Source organism: Rattus norvegicus, chromosome 14 (assembly GCF_036323735.1).
Source record: "Rattus norvegicus strain BN/NHsdMcwi chromosome 14, GRCr8, whole genome shotgun sequence".
NCBI lineage: Eukaryota > Metazoa > Chordata > Mammalia > Rodentia > Muridae > Rattus > Rattus norvegicus.
The window spans coordinates 32,606,770-32,624,201 of NC_086032.1; the positions used below are offsets into that span (position 1 = coordinate 32,606,770).

The 17,432-nt window shown below is 45.1% G+C and overlaps 1 protein-coding gene across 2 annotated transcripts in view; it reads left to right on the plus strand.

Annotated features, from left to right (window-relative positions):
• Kdr (kinase insert domain receptor) overlaps positions 1 to 8,435 on the plus strand; it is a 43,174-nt gene extending 34,739 nt beyond the window's left edge. Inside the window, exons 28-30 of one of the 2 annotated variants that reach the window (XM_063272878.1) lie at positions 4,293 to 4,392; positions 4,849 to 4,929; positions 6,630 to 6,723. In XM_063272878.1, coding sequence (XP_063128948.1) covers positions 4,293 to 4,392; positions 4,849 to 4,929; positions 6,630 to 6,647 — 199 coding nt within the window. In that variant the 3' untranslated portion in view covers positions 6,648 to 6,723. Of the gene's footprint in view, positions 1 to 4,292; positions 4,393 to 4,843; positions 4,930 to 6,629 lie in introns of both variants that reach the window. The other variant, NM_013062.2, reaches the window with a different exon arrangement.
• Positions 8,436 to 17,432: the final 8,997 nt, after the last annotated feature.

Sequence of the window (17,432 nt, forward strand, 5' to 3'; positions counted from 1 at the left end):
CTGGCAACTTCAGCTCAGAAACCTCTGCCCAGCCTGCGTTTCGGCATTGTTTTTACCTAATGGGATGCTTGAGTTTATTTAAGGCAAATGCTGTGCAGTCCAGCCCTGGTCTGTGGGCCAGGCAGCTCTCTATGTTCTCAGTTAATACCTGCACATGAAGAGCACGCCCACATGTGGGGGTTTCCCACAATGCAATCCTTTCCTAAGCCCAAGACAACTTCACTTAGCTTTCGGCCTTGTCCTTCTGCAGCTAGACCTCCTGATAGCACGGGAGCTACTTGTCTCCCTGAGTGTCCCTGAGCTGCAGGAGGAATGGGCAGCTGTCCCGGGGGAGGCGTTGGCCCAGGTACTGCGCTGCCAGGAGGTTAGAGAGGCCTAGGGATGGTTTGCCCTGGGGAATCCTGCATGACAGGATTCATGCACTGCAGAGAGAGAGAGAGAGAGAGAGAGAGAGAGAGAGAGAGAGAGAGAGAGAGAGAGAGAGATACAGACAGACTTAGATGTTAACCAGCAAGCTGCCATCCCTTTATAACAAGAGCAGTCAGTGTTCTTTGAAGAATTTTTCTGTATATTATCAGGGATTTTTGTTTGTTTGTTTTTCATTTTTGCTGTTGTTTTGTCTATATGAGAACTTAGGCAAGATAGAAACTGTATTCTAGGTTGGATACTGAACATAAGTCTTAGCTCAAGCAAAGTAGGGTGACTAAAAGTGTAGACATGAGAATTTGGTAAAACCAGATATGCTGCCTGGATCTTCCTTTTGGCAGTTTAACAAGTCCCAAATTGTCAATTACCCCCAACCCCCACCCCACTCTTGCTACACACACACACACACACACACACACACACACACACACACAATTTCTTTGTGAAGCAAGGCAACCCCACTGGTGTTGTTTGAGAATGGCTGCTTGGAGGATGTACATACTATAACGTATTTCTAAGTGCCTGGCACTTGAAGGCACGTCATGAAGGACAGCTCTCAAGAGAGCTGCTTCCCATCCTGCCCTGAGACGAGTCCACGTCCTTTAATCTCTGATTCAGCTGGTTTTCCCTTCTTCCAAGGCGAGAGGAAGAGTCTGAAGTCGTGAAGTAAAACTCCCAATTTCCTAGTTGAGGTTCACCTGCCTTCGGGCTCGATCGTTGCTCCCACGTGCTGTATTGCCTTTCCTTAGTCAGAGAGCTTCTTGGTGACACACTGTCCTCCTCGTGTCCTGTGACCCAGCAGAGTTCAGAGCATTTGGCTTGCTGGCTTTGCCTATGGCACTCAGCAGGTGATGAAGTCAAGTTTGGGTAATAGAAATGCCAATGTGCAGCTGGCTCTAAAAAGAGACCGCTAACATTTATCCCCAGACATGTGGACAGACATGACACCTTTCTTTAAGCCCAGCCAAGCTTGGCTCAGATTTTCTGCCTGTGAGTTTGGAAGGAGCTCTCCCAGACTAGGTTCTCTCTTAGCTATCCACAAACTGAAAAATAAAACAGACATGGTGGGCTTTTGTTTGCATCTTCCCTAGAGTCCCCTATTTTTCTTACAGAAACGAAGCCCTCCATCACCTTATGGTGGTCTGAATTCAGGGTGGTGCGGGGTGGAGGTGTGAGTACCCTGCACACAGCAGGGTGGGGCTCTCGTGTGGTTCAGCCTCTCTGGGTGGAAATCCACGGAGGCTGTGACACCTCTCAGGGCACACTCTGTCAGTTTTCACGCTTCCAGCCAAGTAGAAAAGCTGGGTATTTCTCGCTTCAATCCCCCCCCCATACTTTTTCAACTCTGCGGAATTATAAATAGAGTTGGACAGGGACATCCCCGTGGGAGACAGCCTCTTGATTTGTTGCCCCTTTAGACTATTTTAAAATATTTGCTCGACGGTTCTGGAGAGGAGAGGCTGAGGAGCGGAGGCAGGGAGGGCCACTCATGTCTAGACTTAGCTCTGTCTTCGTCTTCCCCTGTGGTGGATCATCTCTGGCCCCAAGTGTGCTTCCCTCAAAAAAACCTGTGTTTTACTGGGCTCCTCTCTCTTACAGGGCAGTGTGTGGACCATCTGTGGTTGCTCTGTCATTTCCTCTGGGAGCTTCACCTCCCATTCCAAGTAGTTTATAAGAGATTTCTTTGCAGTTCCCTCCCAGAGCCAGGCTTTGGGACACAATATTTCCCTCATTTTGATTAATTGCGAGTGGTAATTAAATGACCGTGGTGGACTGATGCCTGGGAGAGCCTGCTGGCTATCTGGCTCTCTCTTGATTTGGCCATCATGCTAGACTACTTGAAAGGGGAGTAATCTGTCTTCCCCTTTCATCTACTTCATACTCTGTACTGACTTCACCCACCCCCTCACCCCAGGGTCAGTGCACTAGCAGTGGGAACTTAGTAGGTGCTTAATGAAGATTTGAGCGATATGTCCTTGACTCTGTTCTTTCTTTTCCATCCTGCGACTCCAAGAGAGTCGATGTGGAATGGGATGAGGAAAAACAACCCTGTCGGGGCTTTAGAGCCTTAAGTGTGAATTCTGGTTCTCCCCAGAACTCTCTCAGTGAGCATGGGCTTCTTCATCTCTCCGTGAGAAATGAGAGATCTATCTGGGAGACTGTGGGGAGCACAGGCCAGCAGAGGGGCAAGAAAATACTTGGTCGTTCATGAAGGACCAATTCCAGTTTTAAATCACTGGGCACAGAATTTAAGGATCTGAATCTTCTATGGTAGCTGTGGGAGACCCAGGCCTCCCAACTCCGCCTGACTGTCCCTTCAGATATCTATGGAATCCAGGCTCTGCTCCAAACCTTATGCGAATCCCCGTTCTTTCGTCAGATAGATTCTCTGCTTTCCTGCTAGATAAGTGTGAAGTCTCCCATCAGGCTTCACTGCCTCTGGTCTTCTCCTTCTCTTCACAGCCAACTTTCTAGAAAGCATATCTGATCATGCCAAGTCCCATGCCTCAGACTTCTCAGTGGCCCTCACAAATACAGCCTAAGATTCTCGTTGTATGATCTTGGACAAGTAGGTTGTGGGGAGGTTACTGTGAGAGGCTGGCTGTGTGGCAATGTCTGAAGAGCATTGAGCTCAGTGTCTGGGCTGTGATAGGTTCCTGAAGTTCTTTCCGAATAGGCATGGTACCAACCAGCTTAGACAGCCACTGCTTTTAAGAACCAGACTTATCAGGAAACAGGCTTTGCTTGCTCCCTGTATTGCCTGACCTGTCTTCTTTCCTGTGGGGTCTCCCAAGTCAGGGTATCACCAAGAACCTCATTTTCTCCTCTGTGTGGGGGAGGAAACGACCTCTTAGGGAAGGGAAGAGAGGTTCAGTTTCCATTTTTCAACTCTGACCCAGCATTTATGCACTGTGCCAGCAGACTACTTGTCACAGGACAAGAGTGAAGAATATGTTTATTGTCTTCATGGATGTTTCCTGTAAAGGGGGCTTCTCTTATCTCCCTTTGAGCTGCAGGAGGCTTTGATAGGATCTCTGGACTCTCCCAATGTCAAGTAGCAGGGAAGAACCACCCGAAGGAGGCGGAGATGTGCTGTCTGACAAGTCTCATTCTTTGAAGGTCTTCTGGAATTCAAAAGCAGGGAAGCAAATGCTGGTTGATCAAGTTTTGCACTTCCTAAGAACCGCAAACTTGACGTTTGTCATGCTGTTCACCTTGCCAACGTCCTTGCATGCTGCAGAAGCATTACTATTGCCAATATGCGTTTGAAATGGAGTGGTGGCAGAGGCATGACTCTCATTTGTGTAGTCAGATCTGTGTCCATCTGTGTCCTAGATCTGGAGTTCATGTAGAAGGAAGACGCAGACTTGAGATCACTGTCCAGCACAGTGTCCCTTAGGGATACTGAAGGTCTTTCCCTTGCCCAGGCTGCCGTGTGAGTATTGTGTAGAAAGAACACCTCTCTTTGGAGATGGCTATAAAAAGGCAAACCACGATGCAGTACATCAAGAGATCACTGGAGGAATCCCATCCAGTCAGGGCCCATCAGAAGGCTGTTGAGTCAGCTGCCCTTGTCCTTGGTTCAGCACTGAGCCTCAGAAGCAGGATTCCAAGGCACAGGGTCCCCTTTACCCTTCTCAGTTTTATTATACTTTTAAATGGACTTTCACAGGAAATTAAGCCTTCCATGCATGCTAGCAAAAAAAAAAAAATTCATTTTGAATTCTGTTTTTCTTTCACCAGAGATGTTTTGAAGGTTGCTATTAGACTTGCGGTTGAAAGATAATGAACTTAGATATCACTCGAGGCATCCGCAGCCAAATGTACCACCACCCAAATACAAATAAATATTTGTTCTCTTGCAGTCATTATCTGCAGAACAGCAAGCGAAAAAGCCGGCCAGTGAGTGTAAAAACATTTGAAGATATCCCTTTGGAGGAACCAGAAGTAAAAGTGATTCCAGATGTAAGTACATCTTTTATAAATAGTCGTAGAAATAATAACTTGGGGTGAAATACTAGCTAGATAAATATTAACCTAAGCATCTGAGTCTTGGAGCCTCACTAAGGCAGTCCTTGAGCCTGTGTGCCATGGTGGGTGACGGATCTTTAGTTTTGCCATATGAAAGGCACCTGGACCAAGGTTCAAGATAGCCCAACTTCAATAAATGTAAATGCCTCTGTGCAGAGACAAGGAGACCCCCGCTCCCCAGCCTTTCCTTTCTCCTTAGCCCAAGTCTACTTCCTAGAAGCATTTGCTTCCCTTGTGGCTTGCACTGTTTCTGGCTGCCACACCCTCTCCCTCCTCGGTAGGACATTGAATCCTATTGTCAGCTAGGGACAAGCTATTGGGAAAAGGGTTTAAAGTAGCTGGTCACGTGCACACTCACCGTGTCATCTCACTGTCTCCTAAAAAGGACAGCCAGACAGACAGTGGGATGGTCCTTGCCTCAGAAGAGCTGAAAACTCTGGAAGACAGGAACAAATTATCTCCATCTTTTGGGTAAGACTCAGCCAATGAAGAAAGACTATTTCAATGGGTATTTTTGGGAGGACCTAATAAAGCAGTTTTCCCTTTCGGTGCCTTTGAAGGCTGATGACATTAATATCTCAAGTGAGCAATTTGATAAAGAAGTGAAGTAAACCAAACAATAAAATTGGTGAGTCTGAAAAAAAAAATACTGAAGCAAGTTTAAGAGTATTTGGCCAATTTCTAATAACTAAATTGGCGAAGGCTTTGGGACTTCTGAGCAGACTGATCCGGGCCAGCAGAGTGACTGGTGGTTTCTACGGTCCTGGCCAAACAGCAAAGATCTCACCAGGTACCAGGATCCTGAAAGTGAAGACTGCAGACTCTGAAGGACCGTCAAGCCTGCACTTAAATGGCTTTATCTGTAGTTAACAAAGACCATATGTAAATAGATACACATTCATTTATTTACATATATTTAAATATGATTCTTTGAGTCACTGCCCTTTCAGTTGTGGGAAAACTATTAAATTTTCTCCTGAGTCATTCTGCCTTATGGCTTAACAGGATATATGTAGTGGCTTTGAATACATGTACCTGACTTACATATTAAAAATCATTATAAAAATCTATATTTATAAGAATAATGGGATAACAGTAATTATTTATTTGCCAGCAGGTTCACTGTAGGTAGGAAAACGAAAGATTTGATGTACACATTACCAAGCTACTGTATGACATGGGGATCCCCTGGGACTTTTGAGTGATGCGTGTACAACAATAACAACAGCAACAGTAAAGTCTGCTGTTCTCTTTAAGGCCCAGGGAGAAGGCAAGGGTACCAACCACATGCTTCCTTCATTGACTCCAACAACACCTAGTCAGAGGTACTAGGTGGCCAGCATCATGCCATTGTTTAAGACACAAACCAGTTTTAGTGTGGGAATTGAAGAGTGGGATTGGGAGGGGGAAATATATTTCTGGTTCTTACTTTAAACCATATCTGAACACAGAGTAGATTAAACTCTCTCTGTGGCTTTTACTATGAATAATGAGAATTAGACCCCATCGAGGGCAAAGCCAGACGGACCTTTCGGTCCACACAGCCCATGTTGTTTGTTAGTTTTGACTTGATGACTCTGTCATTGGAAACATTCCCCAGTTGCTGCTGAGTGACTGGACCCCCAATTTGTCCAGAGAATATGGTTTTGATGATGAAAAAGCAGTTTTTGACATGTCTGGCCAGACTGCACACTCTACTAGCTTTTATTTTTCCCTTGATGAATTTATTAACATTTCTCATAACCATGTAGCCCCCTAAATGACCGGACAGGAAAAACTCAATTGATCTTTTGGACCATCCTGATATCCTGTAATATCATGAAAGAGACCCTGTGGCCCTTATCACTGTATACAAATTCGCCAATCATCCAGGCTGTAAACCTATTCCATTGGTTGGGGTTCTGCATACTTCAGGAGAATGGCTTTTATCTCACCTCAGGCTTGAAAGACTTGGACCCAAATTAGAGGACTTATCTGCAGCTACAAGCTCATGCTAGTACCTGAGAGTAGACCTTGTCTGAAGAAACCTGCTAGGCTGGTTAGGGAATGAGAGATAGGGGCTAGTGTCTCTGGAGGGGATTCCACCTCCTTGAGCTGAGGACTTGGTGGGTGTGAAAAGGCAATGCACTGGCTTCCCTTTTCCACTCACTTGCTTACCATTTCTTCCACAGTGGGATGATGCCCAGTAAAAGCAGGGAGTCTGTGGCCTCGGAAGGCTCCAACCAGACCAGCGGCTACCAGTCTGGGTATCACTCAGACGACACAGATACCACCGTGTACTCCAGCGACGAGGCAGGACTTTTAAAGCTGGTGGATGTTGCAGGGCACGTTGACTCTGGGACCACACTGCGCTCATCTCCTGTTTAAAAGGAAGTGGCCCTGTCCCGTCCCCGCCCCCAACTCCTGGAAATAACTCGAGAGGTGCTGCTTAGATTTTCAAGTGTTGTTCTTTCCACCACTCGGAAGTAGCCGCATTTGATTTTCATTTCAGAAGAGGGACCTCAGACGGCAAGAAGCTTGTCCTCAGGGCATTTCCAGAAAAATGCCCATGACCCAAGAATGTGTTGACTATACTCTCTTTTCCATTGGTTTAAAAATCCTATATATTGTGCCCTGCTGCGGGTCTCACTACCAGTTAAAACAAAAGACGTTCAAACAGCGGCTCTATCCTCCAAGAAGTAGCCATACCCAGGCAATGGAGCCCTCTGTGAAACTGGATAAAATGGGCGATGTTAGTGCTTTGTGTGTTGGGATGGGTGAGATGTCCCAGGGCTGAGTCTACCTAAAAGGCTTTGTGGAGGATGTGGGCTATGAGCCAAGTGTTAAGTGTGAGATGTGGACTGGTAGGAAGGAAGGAGCAAGCTCGCTCAGAGAGCGGTTGGAGCCTGCAGATGCATTGTGCTGGCTGTGGTGGAGGTGAGCATGTGGCCTGTCAGGAAACGCCAAGGCGGCTGTCGGGGTTTGGTTTTGGAAGGTTGCGTGCTCTTCACGGTTGGGCTACAGGCGAGTTCCCTGTGCTGTTTCCTACTCCTAATGAGAGTTCCTTCCGGACTCTTACGTGTCTCCTGGCCTAGCCCCAGGAAGGAAATGACGCAGCTTGCTCCTCATCTCCCAGGCTGTGCCTTAACTCAGAATACTAAAAGAGAGGGACTTTGGCCGAGGCTCCGCTCCTTGTCATGCTGAAGAACTGTGAGAACACAACAGAAACTCAGGGTTTCTGCTGGGTGGATACCCACTTGTCTGCCCTGGTGGCAGTGTCTGAGGGTTTTGTCAAGTGGCGACGGTAAAGGCTCAGACAGGATGTATCCCTTTGTTCTTCCTCTAACTCCACTTCTGTCTTGCCACACACCCCCCCCTCCCCAGTGCTCAGTATTTTAGCTTTGTGGCCACGTGATGGCAGAAGGTCTTAATTGGTTGGTTTTGCTCTCCAGATAAAATCACTAGTCAGATTTCGAAATTACTTTATAGCCAAGGTCTGATAACATCTACTGTATCGTTTAGAATTTAACATATAAAGCTGTGTCTACTGGTTTTTTTTTTTTTGCCCTTGGGCATATGTTTTTCAAAAGAGAAACTACTTTTCATTTGGTACCATAGCGTGACGAGCAGGGGCCAATGACTGTAAAACATGCTGTGGCACATATATTTATAGTCTGTTATGTGGAACAAATGTAATATATTGAAACTTTATATTATATATAAGGAACTTTGTACTATCCGCATTTCGTATCAGTATTATGTAGCACGACAGAGACTGTGAGGTCTGAGCAGCTGGTGGCTCAGGACGTTGAGAAACTCGAAGGAATCCTTTCGTGAGGATGCGCAGCTATCCCTACCCATCTCTCTCACCTCAAACGGAGGAGAAAGGGGAATCAGAGATAATGTGAGTGTGTCCTTGTTCTCTGTTCTTAGGAGGAATGTTCTTACCAACTGTTCATACGCTTTATAAACCAATAAATGTATTCCGAGTAAAGAGACGCGGTGCTGTCATATTATCATGGCCTCGTCCCGCCTCGCCTTCATTACAACCCTAATTCATACAGAAACATATCCTTGTCACGTCCCGAGCCCATGCGTGTGTACAGTGGCCTCCCAGAGAACCTCAGAACTCAGGTGCGAGATCCCGGGGCAAGTGGCCAAAGCTGGAGGCCATGAGCAGAGGCAGGAGTATAGCTAAGGTCGGAGTGTAAGATCCATTATTGACATTTTGAGGGACTGCTCCTGCCTGAATTCAGAGAGCAAAGCAAATCCCCGGTGCTGGTATGGATCTCCACCTCCAGCAATGCTGAACATTGTTTGCTTGCGTTTGGGGGAAAAGACAGGGTCTTTAGCCCAGGCTGGCCCCATCTGCCTGTGTAGCCAAGGATAGCACAGAGCTCTGATTCGATTTCCTCCATCTCCATAGTGCTGACTCCAGGCATGCTCCGCCATGTCCGGATTTCACTGATATGTTTTCTAAAATATAAGAGTTCAAAATGTATATCTAATCAAATACGACTGTCTTCTTTAAAGCGACTTTGGGGTTTTATTGGCTTTTTTTTTTTGTTCTTTTTTTTCCGGAGCTGGGGACCGAACCCAGGGCCTTGCGCTTCCTAGGCAAGCGCTCTACAACTGAGCTAAATCCCCAGCCCCTTTATTGGCTTTTTAACTTACGTATTTCTCCTCGAATCTAGAGTAACATCGAAATTTATTTAATTTTCTTATTAGATTTTTCATCCACCAGAGATTTCTTTTCATACACAGAGTAAAACAAGATCTATATTTTGGGGGTTTTTTGCAAGCAGGTTGTCCAATCTGGTAGTTCTACTTATAATGTGTGACTCTTCTCCCTGTAGCTAGAAAAATGTCCAGGTTTCATTCCTTTTCAACCCCTATCATCTTGCTGAGACATTGTCCTCAACGTTATGATGAAGGGAGTAGCTATGTGTGCATTTGTTCCTAACAGCCAAGGGACATTGCTGGGATCAATGAACTAGACCCTGCAGGGAGCTCCTCTCCCTTCCTTTTATCCAACCCTTCCAGTAAACGAATGGAAAGAGAGCCTCCTTTAATCAGGGTGGGAAGACCACAGAGGAAAACAGAGTTTTCTTCACTGTAGCAGGAAAAAAAAAAGGTTCAGTTTCTCGCAAGTGGCTCCTGGCATCATTTCTGATGTTAGGAATTTGGATTCCAGTAAAACTCCACACTTTCTCAGGAAGGCTTTTCTCACCTTATGCAGAATAATTACAGGTAGGGTTTGGCCTCTGAGCCCTCTCTGTCTTGCACATGTTTCTTGGCTGTGTTTCCCTCCCCTCTCCTGCCCCTGCGTTGAAGACACAGCAGTGCCCTTTTACAGCGCTTCTTGCTTGGCCTTAGTTCAGCTGTTTTAATAGGAGGCTTTGGTAGGCTGATGCACGGCGTTGCCTGTACCCCAGAGGCTTCTGCTCTCCCTCCTCCATGCCCCTCACTCCTTCCTCCTCCCTGTGCCCTCTGTCTGCCACCTTTCGTTCCTCTGCCTCCTTATTACCTGTACCCCACTGGCAGCTCACTTTCTACACCACAACATCACAGGAGAGCAGAGAGCTGCTGGGAGATCTGAGCTTCTGGTCCCTCGTCAGGCCTCCTCACCAGTGAACACCCTTCGGTCCTCTGCAATGAAAAGAGAGGAGAAAATAAAAGCCATAGCATACTGTTTCAAAGTAGGTAACTTAACCCAGCTCTCCCGTCTCCCTTAGCACCTTCCTCTCTACCTCTGAGTCAGAGATGCATCCTTGGGTGATAAAATGTTGGCCAACGTAGAAAACGAGACACTTTTCTGACACAACTGTCCATATTTAGAAGTAGTGAGCACGTCTGTGTTCCTCACTGGGCTCAAAAGGGCTTAGACTCCATGTTTATAAAATCATGCTAGAAGGATAAGCTAGCTCGGTGGCCAAGAGTGCTTGTTGCTCTTTCAAAGGACCCATGTCTGATGTCCCAGCACCCATGTCTGATGTCCCAGCACCCATGTCTGATGACCCAGGACCCATGTCTGATGACCCAGCATCCATGTCTGATGACTCAAGACCCATGTTTGATGACCCAGCACCCATGTTTGATGTCCCAGGACCCATGTCTGATGACCCAGGACCCATGTCTGATGACCCAGCTCCCATGTCTGATGACCCAGCACCCATATCTGATGACCCAGGACCCATGTCTGATGACCCAGCACCCATATCTGATGACCCAGGACCCATGTCTGATGACCCAGCACCCATGTCTGATGACCCAGGACCCATGTCTGATGACCCAGCACCCATGTCTGATGACCCAGCACCCATGTCTGATGACCCAGCACCCATGTCTGATGACCCAGGACCCATGTCTGATGTCCCAGCACCCATGTCTGATGACCCAGGACCCATGTCTGCTGTCCCAGCACCCATGTCTGATGACCCAGCACCCATATCTGATGACCCAGGACCCATGTCTGATGACCCAGCACCCATGTCTGATGACCCAGCACCCATGTCTGATGACATCAGCTCCAAGAAACCTGATGGCTTCTGGCCCCTGAGGAAACCGGAACATGCATGGCACACACCTAGACCTACACAGACAAACACATATTCACAGACACCAGACACAGACACCAGACACACACCCCAGTAATACTGATGCTAAAATTAAAATTGCACTTTTAAATGAAGCTTTTCCACATGAGAGTAACTTGAACCCCAGTCCCGGGGAACACTGCAGAATCTTCCTACATGTTAAAGAAATTAACAAGGCAAAATAAAATTGTTTACTGTGTTTTTGACTGGGATGGAGAGTGTGCTGGAATCTGGGAGGGGAGGCAAGAGCTCGGTCCCTGCCAGCTTGGCCTGCAGTCCTGCAGCTGATGTGATAGACACCATTTCCAGCCCAGAAGTCTGACTCAGAGATAAGGGCAGGGAATTAGGAGAAAGTGTTTGAGCTAGAACTACTGATAACACCAAGGTTGCAATAAACTGTCAGCAGCATCAAGTAAACGTCCTTAGAAGACACTGAGTTATGCCTAAGACTCTCCGCTGTAATGTGGAACTTTTAGCTTCTTGATACCTCGAAAACATCAGCCTCAGCGGTTTCACTGTTTGTTTGTTTTTAATATATAATGAAATGAAGAGACAATATGTATCTTAATGTTTTATGCCAACTTATTGTTATGAGAAGAACTTCACAACATAGGACGGATGAATTTGATGACGACAGTGTCTTCTTACACAGCATTTGTGTGGTTTTCAAATTTTAGACACCTTGCCAAGAAAAGGGGAAGAGAATAAGAAAGCTGGCCTCTTCCCTTTTCTTTTTTCTCCAGTTTTATTCTGTCCTTCCCCCTTTTTGTAGTAGATGATATTTTAGGGGACTTCTTATCCAGTTTTTGTTAATACAGCTGAATACCATAGACATCATAGTTTACAAAGAGACGTTAGCTTAAATTTATGATGCTGGGGCTTGGAAGTCTACTATCAAAATGCTGGCTTCTGCTGAAGGCCCTTTCGATGCATGATGCGGACATGGAGGGGCGTCACAGGCAAGGCAGAGCAAGTCTGCTAGTCGACATCTCCTTTCGTCTATCTCCTCTTAACACACTGATGCCATCTGGGAGCCCACATCTCATGATTTCATCTAATCCAATTGCCCCCAAAAGTCTCACCTCTAATTATCATCACCCTGTGACTTTGGGGAGTAGAGTGTTACTCACTGCTTGTAACACATGCACTTTAAGAGCACATACTCACCTCAGTAGGGGATCGAATCCAGGAAGATGGGCTGGGTTGGTTGTTTGAAGATTCATATACAACGTTGAGTCTGGAGTTGTGTGCAGCTCATAGAACATGAAACACAGACTCACAGCTCAGGAGCCAGCATAAGTGTAACCGGATCCTGGTGCTGTGAGTTAGGGGGTGCGAAGTCTCTAAGCTAAAATATCTTATCCTGATAAAGGGGATTGGAGGGAGACATTCCACATTCCACAGATAAAATACAACTGAGAAGCAACCCCCAAACGCAAGGCTAGATGGAAGAGAAGTAGTACTCATTGTCATTTCCCAGGTAACGGGACACTGGTCGACGGTAGTATATTGTAGTACATATTGACATGGCAGCAATAGCAACAGCCCTGTTATATATTGATGGAAGGCAAGGCTTCTGGTGAAAAAGCTGAGAAGGGCTCCAAACTCAGCCCTTAACATTAAACTTTAAATGAGTAAATTTTGGTTGGTTTGCTTACATTTCACTCTAACTTACAGTGTACCAGTCGTTAGTCATTGCAAAAATCTTACTAACTCTTTAAAATAACAGCTCCTCAGACCAATTATTTTTATAAGTATTTGCTGTGGCAAAATACTTGGGAAGAAGTAAATTGAGGCAGGAAGTATGTTTTGGTTCAAGAGTCAATGATATATCCACCATGAAGGAGAAGACATAGAGCAGGAGGAAAAGAGAGAGGAAGAGAGAGCGAGGGGGGGGGGTATTCAGCGTGCTTTCTGTTTTTTATTCAGTCTAGGACCTCATGGATGGTGCTACTCACATTCAAGGTGGGTCTCTCTTTAGTTAGACTTTTCCAAGAGGTTGGTCTCCTGAGTAATTCTAAAGCCCATCAGGCTAAGATTAATCATCACAGTATCCTAAAGCAAGTCATAAACATCACAGCATTGATCAGGAGGCAAGGCTTGGGCAGGATACACAGAAGGACCCTCGTGAAGATTTTCCACAGTGTTTACCAAGGACCAACTTTGCAAACAGATGTTCTACAGGTAAGGATCAAGATTGTTTCCTTACTTGTAAGAGTTAAAGGTTAGGAACAGATGCTTAGAGAGGACCGCAGCTTTATTCTAGAGCTCCATGTGTGTCTTTCTGTCTTCTTCTAATGGACTAAACATAGTCTGCTCACTGGATCAGTCACTCTCCATTCACTTATTTCAGATTGAGTTCAGGGTTTTCTATGACACTGCAATAATTCACAGTCACTGTCGGCACTCCAACTGATTTTAGAGTCAGAAAATACTAGGTAAGACCCTTCTCACTGAAGGCTGAGAAAACATGCTTTCCCTTTGCCTGGTTCACCTTCTGTTGCAAATTTGCATTATACCTGTAAGGCAAGGTGACACTGTACTGTATGCACCAGAGAAGAATCTCATGTTGGCAGAGGAGCAACACAGTAGGAATTGATGTTACAATAAGACAACACTGTGTTTAATATACAGTTTTATATCCATAATTCAGAATACGGAGAAAATAGGTTCTGTGTCTGTCATTAGTTTAGAAAACTCGACAGAAATGATTTCATATAAGAATTTCTCCTTGGTTGTTTCAAAGTATTGTCAGGGAGCACGCAACATTCCCTATATTCATCTGTTCTCAAAATGAAATACACTCTTGTATAAAGGACTTTGGAAGAAGTCCTTTAAACAGTAAGCACGTGAAGTCAATAGTGAACTTGAATTTTCCTTCAATTCAAATGTTATAGATCAGACCACATCTGTCTTGTCTCATGTGGCTGGGCAAAATGCCTTGAGACTCTGTTCTGAAGAGAGAGGAAAAAAAAAATAAAGGATTTTTTTTATTTTACCACCCAATTCATTAGCAAATTCATTAGCAATTCATTAACACTCTGCGCCTGTAGCCTTTTGTACCAGCAAAGAGCTTGGAGGATAAATACAAAGGTACTCCAATCCATTTCTAAGTGAGATTTTAGATAATTTGTTAATAATGCTCACATGAAAAGTTACAACAAAGAATCCAATAAGATTGCCCAACAAGTGAAGACACCTGCTGTCAGTCCTGATGACCTTGAATTCCGTCCCTGGAGCCACATGTTGGAAGGAGAGAACTGACTCCCACAAAACTGACCTCCACCCATATGCTGTGGTACACATATGCCCACACGCAGGCACACAAAATCAATGACTGGTATTCTACTCAAAGTACTTAAAGTAGAGAAAATGTCATGTTGTAACAGAATTTTGGGGTAGCTATAGATTATGGATTTACCCTCCCTTGTGCTTATTTCATAGACATGTAATCAGTAGGCCGTCGCTCAGATGTGAGCAGATTCAAAGGCAGAGCCATGTTGACCACTGACCATAAGACAGGAATTGAGCCTCAGGTCTGAGCTCATTAAATTTTGACAATGAACTCTTCCATTGGGTATGCGTATCATCAGGCTACAAGTGAAGACTGGCTGTTAAGGTTCAAACCTCAGTGAGCAGAGCCATGCCAGGAATCCAATCCTAGATGACCTTAGGGATGCACAAAGAACCAGGATGGAGTCTTTGCTCTTGATGGAAAACAGTGAGCAGACTTAGCCTACAGTGATGGATCAACTAACCACGTGAAAGGTATGTGAAAGATGTTAAGATGACCAGGCATCTTGCTAGTATGTGTTGGCTTCAGCATGGCCGTCTTTAAGTCAGTTTTACCTGTAAAATGAGTCCCCTGGGGTGTGACTAACTGTGGATGCTCAGCTCCGTGTTGTAACAAACGTCTAACATCTGAGGAAGACTGTGCTGCTCAGTAGATGTGTGGTCTCGAAGAAGTTACTTCTTCGAGCCTAAACTTCTTCTGGGTGGGGTTAGGTGAGATTCCTGTAAAGCCTCCAGTGCACCACCGATGGGTGGAAGGTATATGATAAGAATGATGAGGTCATTTGCAGGAAAAATGGGTGGAACTGGAGATCATCATGGTAAGAAGCATAATCTAGACTCAGAGAGGTAAGTCGCATGCTGTATTCTCATCTGCAGGACCTAGGTTTAAAAACACAACCTAAGGCATGAGCGTAGGAGGCATGCACCATTTGAGAGGGAAAGTCATAAGATGGGACTTGAGCAAAGAACACAGCATCATGGGCACACATGTGATAACAAACCCATTACTTTGTTTGCCAGTTAGGTAGAGGTTAGATATTCCCTTTTCTATGTTTTATTTCATGTTTTGACTTTACATGCAGGAGTGTTTTGTATGTATGTCTGTGTACCATGTGCTGCGGTAATGTATCCCTGGTGCTCTTGGGGGCTAGAAGAGGGCATCAGATCTGCTGTAACTGGAGTTGTAGAGGAGCCATGGGCTACCATGTGTGTGCTGAGAACTGAACCCAGGTCCTCTGCAAGAGCAGCAAGTGCTCTCAACCACTGAGCCATCTCACCAGCTCCTATCCTTTTGTTCTTTTGGTGATGTTGCTGATAATGCAATAGGTGCATTTGTATCTTATCGAATAATAGTTCTCAAAGATCGCTAGTTCACTTTCCATTGGCTACCTGGATGGAGTACCTCAATAGAATCTTCTTCTTTTCTTTCCTCCACCTCCTCCACCTCCTCCACCTCCTCCTCCTCCTCCTCCTCTTCCTCCTCCTCCTCCTCCTCTTCCTCCTCCTCCTCCTCTTCCTCCTCCTCCTCTTCCTCCTCCTCCTCCTCTTTTTCCTCCTCCTCCTTCTCCCTCCTCCTCACCCTCTTCCTTCTCTTCCTCTTCTTTTCCTCTTCCTCTCCCTTTCCTCTTCTTCTTCTGTTCCTCCTCCTCCTTTTTCTTTCTCCCTCTCTCCCTCTCTTTCCTTTTCTCCTCTCTGGAGAATTTGTTTTGAAGACTTGTACAGAGTCTCTGTAGCACAAAGAACAAAGGTGACATCCCTGGAAGGCTCTCTGTGATAGATCAGAATTCTGAAGCTCATTCTTCAGGATTTGAAGGCTGGGGAAAAAAGGTAACCTAATTTTTCTTCATAAAATTTGGATGAAAATGGTTTAGGAACAGTTTTAAACTGGTTAATAAATTTCAATTTTCTAGAGATTAGTCAGATATCAATTAAAAAAAATCACTTTGTCAAACAGCAAGTGTACCCCATGAGTAACTCACCAAATTAAATGTATCAATACACTCAAATTTTTAAGAGTTATTTATAAGTGTTATGATAAATTTATTGAAGATTTCTGTGACTTTTTTGCATTTTCATTGTTTATTGTTGAAATTAAAATATAGTTGCATCATTTCCTTCTTTCTTCTCCCTTCAACCTTCTCTTCCCTTTATCCCTGTATCTTTCTCTTAAATTCATGGCTTCTACTAATTCTGAAATTGTTACCTTTTCTCCTTACACACACACACACACACACACACACACACACACACACAGAGAGAGAGAGAGAGAGAGAGAGAGAGAGAGAGAGAGAGAGATGCACACACAAACACGCACTTGGTCTGTTTGATCTCAGGACTGACCACATGATATTGGATAATCAGTGAGTTCTTCCCTGGGGAAGTCTATTTCTCCACATCTCAGCATGTCCTTAGATTCTTGTAGTTCTTTGCCTAGGGTTGATGCACCATGAGATTTCCCCCTTCCATAATGTGCCTATTGGTGTCTCCCTTGTTCAGTCAGCATGGTGATGAGACTTCATGGTGGACTTCTCTGACATTTCTTGGAGATGCAATCTCAGCAAACTTTGGGCTCTTTCAGTTTTGCTGCTCTCTCTTCTATTGTGGTCCCCAAGCCTTAGGTGCATGGGTTGCATTATAATGTATCAGTTGGTCTTCATTTGTTAAAACAAGGTTTTTTGATACGAATTTTTTTGTTTTGTTTTTTTGTTTATTTGTTTGTTTGTTTGTGACCTATATTTACCTGTGGCTATGAGGATAAATGTTTGGAATGCAGTTAGGAATACTGATGGGCCAGTAGAGTGCTTGTGTGTTCTCCTTCAAGACCCCATGACCCCAGGTGGTTGGCTAGGTTTCCAGTACTAGGCATTATTTTTCTCTTGTGTGAGCCTTAAGTCCAATGAGAGAGCTGTTGCTGACCACTGAGGCATGTATGTCACTGTTGCACCCTTTGGGATCTCATGCCATGCTGGTCCTTGTTTTTACTTCTTGGGCATCATAATTGGGTATGACCATTGGTAGCTTTCCTCCCTTAAAAAATTACATGGCACCTTCTGGTGTAAGAAAAGCTAGTCTTCAGGGAGGTTTTGTGGAGTATAAAGGAGGACT